General features: G+C 37.5%; 1 protein-coding gene across 2 annotated transcripts; it reads right to left on the bottom strand.

Annotated features, from left to right (window-relative positions):
- Nucleotides 1-2,494: 2,494 nt before the first annotated feature.
- Nucleotides 2,495-8,402, bottom strand: LOC111322474 (uncharacterized). 2 transcript variants are annotated; one of them, XM_088733147.1, is made up of 5 exons: nt 8,248-8,402; nt 7,675-7,847; nt 5,816-6,100; nt 3,571-3,796; nt 2,495-2,676 (listed from the first exon to the last, which is right to left on the bottom strand). In XM_088733147.1, coding segments are annotated over exons 2-5 (612 nt in total). In that variant the 5' UTR covers nt 7,775-7,847; nt 8,248-8,402; the 3' UTR covers nt 2,495-2,675. The 2 variants fall into 2 exon arrangements, with proteins under 2 accessions (XP_088589273.1, XP_088589274.1); XM_088733148.1 differs by having other exon boundaries at nt 8,228-8,389.
- Nucleotides 8,403-10,655: the final 2,253 nt, after the last annotated feature.

Here is a 10,655-nt window from a genome sequence, read left to right as displayed (position 1 = left end):
TACAATAACGAAGCTTCAGCGAACCCGATAAACAGAGACGTCCAAAAGCTTTTCTCCTGCGCCAAATTCGCGCTGAACTAAACTAACTCATGCAAAAAAAAAAAAAAAAAAAAAAAAAAAAAAAAAAAACTAACCCAAACTCCAGAATACACGATGTCAGGGGCTCCTGACGATGTTTTTGATAGTCACAAATTTGACGCCCAAAAGGGACAAATCAAAAAATAGTGTCAAATTATCTTAGAAAAGATTCTTAAGATCCTGCAATCTTAATGTGAGAGTTCAGGTTCAGGCTCTTAGATTTATTTGGTTCATCGAACGTGCCAGAAGTGAATTAACTTCAACTTTATTTTAAAAACGCAAGCAGAAACTGGTTCAAAGTCTTAGTTCCACTCCTGCAAGGAGATTAGGACCGGGACCATTCGTTTCTATTTACAATCGTATGCTCTCAGACTTGAGAGTAAATTATAAGGATTATATGGCATGAGAACCAATTCTACTATACTTGGTTTAGACCATAAAACAAAATTATGCATAACCGAACACTTAACAATATCACAGCTCGAATGATGCAAATGCTGAACGATATTTTTCCTTTAGCAGTTAGTGGTCCTCGAAAGTGGCTGACATCTTATTCCTGCTTACAATATCTCTTATGTACAATACAGCAAAGTCAGGAAATTATAATGTCTTATAGTTAACCAAAGAAAGAAAAATCTTCTTGTCAGCATCGTAGGAATTGCAGAGAGAACAGCGTATAGAATTTTGTATAAAGGCAAAAAGAGTTGAGATTTTAGGAACGAGATGGCCTCCTTTTTGACCATCGCTTATTTCCTTGGTACAGATATCTTGCACTCCTCACTCCTAAGCCTTCCGATGCTGTAGAAATGTAAGATGGCAGCTACAATTTTTAACTAAGATCATACTGAGCACCACAACAAGGCCGCCACAAAAAAAAAAAAAAAAAAAAAAAAAAAAAAAATTCAGCTTCTTCTTGTTTCCAGTACTTCTCGGTCAAATTTTCTTTGTTTTAAATTTGATCTCACCCAATCACAAAGGTCGGAACCGATATCCAGAAATGGTTATGGCCCAAACTCTCTAACGTTAATGAATTCTCTAACGTTAATTCCTGGCTTTGTGCAAATAAACTTTCTCAATATAGAAAAGACTACTTTTGTAATTTTTCATCCTCCCCGAAGGAAAGTAACATTTAACTTCAGCTTAACTTTAAATGGGAAACAGTTGCAAGAGGATTCCTGTATTTAATACTTAGGAATTTTAATTGATACAAATTTATCCTGGAAACCTCAAATTGCGTGTACTGTAAAGAAAATTAAAAGAAGTGTAGGGATCTTGTCTAAGCTTCGCCATTATGTTAATATTGATATTCTTACTAATCTCTATTACTCTTTAATCCACCCATTTCCGATCTATGATATAATTATCTGAGGTAATACATATTCAATTACACTTCAGCCTTTATACATTTTACAGAAAAAAACAGTGCGAATTATGACGTTTTCCTCATTTGATGAACATTCAACTCCGCTGTTTAGATTGTTGGCAATTATGAAGCTCTCTGATCTTGTTACATTTCATATTGCACTTTTTGTGTATAAATTTTATAACAAGTTATTACCTTCCTATTTTGATGGCTTCTTTAATTCAGTGCTTAGTATCCATAACTACAATACACGAAGTGCAGCAAATCAATCTTATTACCTGCCTCGAGCTAGAACAAACTATGGAATTTTTAATATTCGCTTTCAAGGACCAAAGGTCTGGAACTCTCTTGGGCAAGATATAAAGTCAACCACTTTCAGTAAATTAAAAAAAAAAAATTAAAAATGAATTAGTAAGCCAATATTAATGTCACCCTGGCTTTTTGCATTTACCAGAGTAATCAGTTTCTTCTTAGCTATTACTGTGATTTATTTGTTGCTCTACGCTTTTTTCCTTTATTGTGATTGTTTAGGATTTCATTTCTAATATATACATATATATATTTCTTTTTTCTCCATGACTTATAAATTTCGTTTATTCATAATTATTTTGTTAATTCTCTGTGTGTGTGTGTGTGTGTGTGTGTGTGTGTGTGTGACGGTCCCGACCTTAATATTGTAATTCATTTTATGTAATTTGGCTTCCTAGCCTTGTTAACCTTCTAGTTATTTTAGGAAGCCAACACCCTCTTAATTTTAAATCTTATTTGATGTTCAGTAATTTAACCTTCCCAAGAATAAGGGTGAATAAAGTTGTTGTTGTTGTTGCTGTTGTTGTTGAACTGACTAGCACGCTAAAATTACGCTTTCTCTGCAGTCTGGGAACGATACTTCAACATGATGAGGGATGCTTCAGTTTTCAAGTGTTCCGTGTTCCCAGCATTATACAGAATTCGGTGCTATAAATGTTTGTCTTTTGTGCGATGGAATCTGGTTTATTGAGAATTCGGTGGGAGGGGGGCGGGGCTGTAAACCTCCTCCAACCTTAAAGATAATGACATTTGGCAATCGTTTTATTTAATATAAGAAACCGATTTAAGTATGATTACTACATTCACATAATCTCACAGGAAACTTGATGACAATTGCCAAGTCTGATAAGGGTCATCAAAACTGATTATTGCATTAATCGTAATCAAAATCGTAGTTCCAGTCAGTCAGGCTGTCAACATGAAATCTGCAAGAGATAAAAGAAAAAACTTAACTTAACTTCTAATAGCTCATAAGTAGCCATATTTCGTACCCAATGATGTTAAACTGCGTCATCGAAGAATCTCAGATTAGTTTCTCAACAAACAGTTCAGTTAAAATCCTTCGTGAGGGGGCGGGGGGGGGGGGGGAGGGGAGATGGCTAGTTCCTAGCAAGAGGCTAATGGAGATGGGCTGCTAGATGGGGTCACATAGTCGCTACTGGATTGACTATACTGAGGTTGCATTTTTAAAAACAGAGTTATTAGAGTTGGTTCGCATGTTTTCAGGATTCGGAGTTATAAAAATTCCGGTAACTAGGGATTTAAAATGGGAAGTTCAAGATTCGCACCTTAGCTGTATTTCGCTCTATTGTGTGAACTCTTGAACTCCCATGAGTGATCAAGACAGAATTTCTCCTTACAGTATCAAAATAATATCAAGCAGACAAGTGATGAGAATTTAAAAAAATGCGGGTTTAAAATGCGTCAGCGGCAAAGTAATACCGAGCTGATCTTTTATTTGAGCACAATTTAACCATTCATTCAAACGATGGGCTGTCGCCCGCAACGCTATTCCGAATTACTTATTCCTGGTGCAATGAATTATTGTATGTCTATGGACTTCAATTTGATCTTCAGCCTTGAATAACACATGGTACAGTATTCTTCCAGTTTTTAATTTTCGTCGCATCATTTCGAAGAATGAAACTCATTTAGCTTGGAAAATGTTCACCATTAATCGTAAAGAAGGTCAATCGTAAATTTTCTTCTCTTCTGGCCATAACGGAAAGAAATTAACCGTCAGCCACGAATTGCCACCATTTTAACCGTTAGCCGTAAAAGATACCGCCCTATTGAGATCCTGTTTTCACACTCCTTACCATGCCCCAACTTTTGACACGCATCTCCTGCGCTTACAGGTACATTTTCCTGTGTTGTCTACGGGATGGTCGTAAGCCTCCTCCTCCATATTCGACGGGCATTTAACTACCATTGGTGGGCAAAGTGAAACACAAGCAATGCCACCATATTGGCACCGACATCTTCCTGTGCATGAGTCATTAATGAACCATTCCTTCGGGGCACGGTTTTTACACTCTGGAAGAACTGAAGAGACATATATTTAGTAAATAAATCCCTTCGGGCGGCTGGTATGTCGGCTGATAATGTCCGCGGCTGAGAGATTGTCCGAAAAATGAATATTTGGCCGAGAAGCGAAGCTTAAACATTTCAGTTAAACATTTCAGTTAAACATTTTCCAAGGTCACACAAGCTCCATAAAATATTCAATAGAAACAACCTGAAGGTCAGCTACAGCTGCACTGCAAACATGGCTAATATATTCAAAAGCCACAATCAGAAAATCCTAAATGAAAACGACGAGGCATCCAGCGAAAAGAAATGCAACTGCAGAAACAAAAACGTTTGCCCTCTTGACGGCGCGTGCCTCGCCGGAAACATCATCTACCAAGCGACTGTCACAACAACTTCTGGTAACGCAAGGAACTACATTGGAATGACAGAACACGCATTCAAAACAAGATACAACAATCACAGACTCTCTTTCAAAAACCGAAAATACTCACATGACGCTGTACTTTCAAAACACATTTGGGACTTAAAGGAGCGAGGCAACGACTACAAGACCAACTGGCGCATCATCAAAAGGGCAAGTGCATACAAAGGCAAACCATCTCGTTGCAACCTGTGTTTGGCTGAAAAACTTTGCATCTTGACCGCTCAAAATGCCTCTCTCTAAATAAGAAATCTGAGCTTGTAACGAAATGCCGCCACGAAAACAAGTTCTTCACAGCATCCAATCAGAAGAAGCACGCGCGTGACGACTTCTAACCGTTCTTGAATTTTAAACATTCATAACCGTTTGCTTCTCGTAGACAACTCTCAGTCCGGATGATCGCCTAGAGCGTGAAACTCGAGTAACTAGTAATAATTTCCTTCTTTCACATTTGTTGTATATATAAATATATATATTCATCAGCTTCAATTTCGCACGTCGCTTTATATGTGAAATGGTGAGCCTAATTTTCTTAAATTTGACTATAATTTGCTATCGATGTTAAAAATTTTCCATCTTCAGTCCTCCTTGTTCCCTGTTTGATAATTTTTTTCTCTTTGGGTTTGATAACTTCGGTTCACCTACCCAATGCCTTATATTTCGCATTTTTCCATGTGTAATACATATAACTTTTAAAACGTTTTGGTGTGTAGCATTGCTGAGTACTTTTATGTGCCGTATTTTGACGAGCCCGAAGGGTGAGTTAAAACACAAACAACTCAGCGAGTAAAAATACTAAAAATACTACGCGACACTACACAACAAAACTTCTGATAAGAGATTTATTATTCAACACGCCAAAGTATTATTTCAGTGCGGGTGAATTTCGCGTATATTTATCCAATTCGTCTTACTGGTTTTCTGGAGTGCAAATACCGTGAGATATTTGTACTCGTTTTGGGCGTTATTTACTCCACAAAGCACAGTTGGATAATAATAGGCAATACTACGCACTAAAACTTCCAACAATTTATCATAGTTCAACTGCTTTTTTTTTTTTTGATAAGCAACTCTTTGAAGTGGAAGCAGAAGCGTAATACACGCAGTCGATCGCTTAAATAGGTTTTTACACCGTTGGTTCTATCTTGCCTCAATGCTTTTTATTACCCCTGCCATCCGTCATTTTTATTGCAGCTCTCAAATAAGGCACATGCGCGACAGTTAAAAACGAGTTATATCATCAGGTGACGACAATACTCTTCAAAATGGTTGATGGGGTGACCACAACAGGATATTTTTACAGTTGGTGACGAATCGTAAGTCAAGGAGATATAGTTGCAGTGAATTTTTTTCTTTCCTCTCTTTTTGTTTTGTTTTGATTTGTGTTTTAATAAATTTTTGGATGAATTCAGGTGAATTTCAATTAATGTTCTAGCTTCTTCTCAAATAAGTTTTAATTTTTTTTTCCCTTCAGTATCTTAAATGGAAATGAAGATGAAAAGCCATTATTTTCTTGCAGATTCCTCCATGGGTTACTGCGTAGAAATGAATGAGGGAAGAAAACGAATAAAGTAAAGGTCAATATCATTTCTTAGCATCAAGGAGCTTACCATGTTCTTCAGGTGTTTTTACTAGAGGAGGAGGAGGCGGAAGGCTAAGTCTTGGAAGGCAAGACTTTCGTTTGCACTTGCACCTCCCCGTTGGATCCACAGATGGTTCCTCTGTCTCTTCAGGGACCTCTCCCAAAGAACACGTTGGTAAGCCGCGGGGGGGACACAAGGAAACGCATCCCACATGTCCAGTTCGGCCGTTACAGCTGCACCATCCAGTGCAGGATTCATCAGCAAAGCGTTCCCACGGGTCGTATATGGAGTCCCCGTGGAAGCACGGTTTTTCTATCAAGAAAGATGTCACGAGCGTTACACAAATTATAAGTTTTGAGACACCAGGCGACGCGCCGGATGAAAAGGTCTGCGTTGGAGATGTTAAGGCGGTCATGATATTGCGAAGGAACACTGCCTTTCTTCACACGGGTTATAAGATGAAAAATTGCAGGAATACTTAACAAAATGCCGATGATTAACCTGCAGTGGTCTGCTATCCAATAATCCCATGCCACCCTGTTCAGTATGAGTAACAATAGTCCTAGACCTCTAATGCCACAAAAACTGAGACATTTTCTGGTTTCCGGCAGGCATATACATATCATGCGAGTCAACTCCTAACTATATTCAATTGTATCACATGATACTAAAAATCGGGTCAATCACCACCCGCATGAGGAACGGGAGACTGCAAGGATCAAGGATTGAACCGACGTCCACTTTCAGTCCATTGTAAAATTATGGAGAAAGAAATTTTCTTTGCATGAAATGAGTGCTTTTTTTGTTAAATTTTCCACTCGGCTAAGCTATGGGAAAAGTGAGAAAATCAGAGTTCGGTTTTGTCATTTGCTACTACTGAATTCTTTGCTCAAACTTGATTTAATGTTACTAATTACTGTAACACGCACTGACTAGAACAATGTCAACGGTGAGTCACGCTCAAGAGGAATGTGTCACGAGATTAAAATCGGATAAACGGAAATATGATATATGTTATGATTCAACGACACCGAAGAAAAGGCTGACAAGAGTTTCAAAAGAGATTTCAAATTATGATAACATACCTATCCGGCATATTTCCCAACCACACCCTTGTTATCATGTACATTTTTAAAGAGGCTGTGTCATCTATTGTGTCATCAAGTCAGAATTTCATTATCCCGGTTTTATGCGCGATGGCGAGGGAGGATGTCTCTAGGTATTTCTACCAAATTTGAGCCCTCTTTTGCCAATAACTAAACCACTTGTACACAACTGAAGAGGGAAAGTCGATTTCTAAGTAAATTGGCGTCCACTTACGGCATGAAATCTGTTTCAATCTCGAGTCATTGCCGTTCAGTGAGTTCCTTGATAAAGTTGTGTTCGTTTACTGCATAACAACCTTGGTAAAAGTATCAACTTAACTTTAAAGACAGTTTTGACTGAAATTTCGTTCGTCAGTGGTTAGTTAAGAGAGTATTCAAGTCATTTCAGTGAAATACCCAACAACTTTTTTTTTTTGCCGACCTCTTATGAGTCTGCTGCAATTTGAAATTAATCTATATTAGCTTGTGGGCTTTAGAAAGAAGCAAAACATAGGTTACGCGACGTAGTTGTTACTAGAGTAGCGAATAAAATTATGATGGTCGAAAGGAAAGCAGAGACTTTAAGCTGTACAGAATGGGGGAAAATCGCTACAATAGAGATGTATTTCTTGAGCCGTTTACCGCCAGGGATTACTTACCAGCTGTTATTCAGAACTGTAAGAGGACAGGAAGTAACACGACCGTCAAACGAACTCGAATAAACATTCTTAACTGGTAGGGCCTCGAGATTTTTTTGAACCTGCTTTTAAAGAAAGTGCACCGTCAAAATGACAAACTTACCTTGTGCATTGTTGTGTAGAAAAGGAGAAGGCACTCTGGCAAATACAATCGGTTGAAACAAAGCGAGGATAAGACCAAGAAAGAATGCAGCAGCCATCATTCGAAAACTGATTTGTCCTTCGTCGTGTGCTGAGTGTCGAAAAGTGTGAGTTCCTCCTTGAACTTTATTGCCCCTGTAACACAAGAGATGCGTTGTTCAAGTTGACGCCTACGCAATGGAATTTCATGCTGGCGTCTTATCATTCCTTTCGTAAAGTAAAGTTGTTTTTCACATGAGAATTTCGACTTTACTCGTACAAATGCATTGATTGGTCTTAACTGAAAGAAGATAATGAATTTGAGCTGCATGGGAAGATCATCCTAAGTGTACTCAACACCCTGCTAATTTCAAATTTCACCCGCGGGTAAATTTAAGTGAGCGATTCTCCCAAAAATGCCTCAAACAACACTTCGAGATTTCCTCAAAATTAAGCATCCACTGAGAGTAAGTTTCTCTATAAACAAAATTAATACCAAGTAAATGACAAAATCTAATTAAAACCAAATTACATACCAAATTAGACCGCTGTTTACCTAATCAGCGGTTGAATGAGCAGAACGCCAGGCGATTCCTCCAAAGAAATCGGTTATTACAATGGTTTCAGCTCGCAGTAAAACTACCGATACGAAAGCATGGCAGTCGTTTTTGAGCTCAACAACATGAAACGGAATTTCCTGTTCCGCCCTTTAAATTCTTAAATAGCTCTGGGTGTAACCATTTAGCAGATTTTCGATCATAAGTCACTGGCCTAACGGGAAAACTCTTGTTTATTTGACAGTTTAAGTGGCTTTGATAAACGAGAAAATTATGTCTAAAGGAAGCGCGGCAACTCACAGAATAAATCGCACACAGTAACGCATCTTCATCTTTCGTTTTTTTTAAATAGTCAGTTTTTGATGCAAGAGCCTCGCAGATCGAAAAGGGCGATACGTTTTATATTTTATACTAATCTTCAAGACCACTAATTTATCTCTTATTTGACGGTGGTCGTAAACACAACTTTTTTAATTACAAAAACGTGACACATGGGCGAATTGGATTATTTTTTCGGATTGTGGTCTCATCACGTTTCAATTGTTTAAACTATGGTGACCCAAATAACTTACTTCCAACATTACTGTTCTCATTTGTTTTGCATTATATCTCAGAATTTCTCCCAAAGCCATTAAAATAATCAATCCATCGTCCCATAACTTTTGTCTATCTTTGGTTGATATCCAAGTATTACATACACTTGATATTTTATTTTCCCAAATTATCTCTATTGCCGCAAACCAAGGATTTGGTTATAGTGGTGGAATATGTAATAATTCTTGACGTCTCATTCCGGAAGATACCCAATGTAATGTTCTCCATATGAGCTCCACAATCTTCTATATTCGTTAAATAAACTTAATAATCTTTTAAATCTTTCCAGAAGCAACGATTTAATAAAACGTGACCAAAAACTTAAATATCAATGAAAAATAGCGTCTTAAGCGCCTGTTATTTTATTGGTTAGTTTACGTTCTCTCTGATGCAAATTCTTGGGCCAATATAGCATCTAAATGAATATCAAACATGGCGTACATCAAGCTGCCGGACATCAATCACAATTTCTATTTGTTCTGAATGATTTGAATCAACAATTGAACTAATCGCTGCTGTACACAGCCCTTTAAACCCTAACATCGGTATGCATATTCTCCACACTGTTCTCTATAGATTTCCAAAGGCACTGACACGGAGAATTTGTTCAACAATCAAGAGCTTCTTTAGTTTGTGATCATTTATGTTATTCTCATGACCTTAATGTGTGAATCAGGGGTGGTATTTTTGGGAGAAATAAGATTCTAGTCACTCTTACTCGTAGGGGCTAAGGGATAAAAATTCTGCTAGCTGTGATCTCGATCGTGGCATGCACATTTAATCATAAATATTAATTAAATGGCTCAATTTTTCTCCCTAGGATAAAATTGATCCTGCAATATTTATTTTCACAAGCAAAGCGCGGTGGTCTGTCTTCTCTTATCTAGTCTGCTCTAAGCCCCCTGCGCGGGAGGTTTCTTATTGGTTTCAGTTGGCGTCAGACATTATTTTTGTAGCAAAATGTGTGTATAACACACGTCATTCTCCTAGGCACATCATCTTTCGGGTTTGCTTTTATTTGTATTTTATCTTGTGATTAGGCATTTTAATCGAACTTTTGTGATTGTGGAGTTGATACAGTCTTATATCCGGCAGGGCACAGATCCTAAGTGGTTTTGGATGACAGTTTATTTAAAAAGTTCGAGATAACGACTAACCTAAACTTTAAAGAGGTCATCATGTCAACATGCAGATATCGATCTTATTTATTGTAAAAACTTGTTGATTATTCCACACAAAAATTGCTCTTGATTCGTTGAACGACTCAAACAATAAACACATTGCATCTGAAAAGGATAAAAATTTTCCTACGGGCCATGAAACAGTAATTATTTCCGTAATTCTGTGCAATAACTGATGTGCAATAATGTAACTGATGTGCAATAATTTTTGGCTGTAAGCTTAACATTGGAGATTCGCGTAAAATTTCAATTTTTTATTTTTCCAGCCCTTCTCAAATCATCACGTGCAGAATTCAAACAGATATTTTTTACTCACGAAAGATGTTTGTAAATGAACTCTAATCGGATATGTGCATTTCTAAAGAGGCGAAACAATAAGATTTACTGATGTACAATAATTTTTGGCGAAGAGTGTGTCCTCCACCACAAATACGTTACCAAACAGATTTTAGTTGTCTCCAAAATTTTCGTAAACGTTGCCCCGTTTACTAGGGATAAACTTCTGGCGAACTAAACTCAATCAAACTGTTTCATTCCCCTCTCGTATTCGCTTTCTTACAATGGGTGTGTAAAAAGCTACTCTGGAAAATTGTAAGAAATCACTCCCTTATATGATATTCTCTACATTGTGA

The sequence above is a fragment of the Stylophora pistillata genome, chromosome 9, assembly GCF_964205215.1.
Source record: "Stylophora pistillata chromosome 9, jaStyPist1.2, whole genome shotgun sequence".
Classification (NCBI taxonomy): Eukaryota; Metazoa; Cnidaria; class Anthozoa; order Scleractinia; family Pocilloporidae; genus Stylophora; species Stylophora pistillata.
Note: the sequence above shows the minus strand (reverse complement) of the source record. Positions and strands in the feature narration are given on the sequence as shown.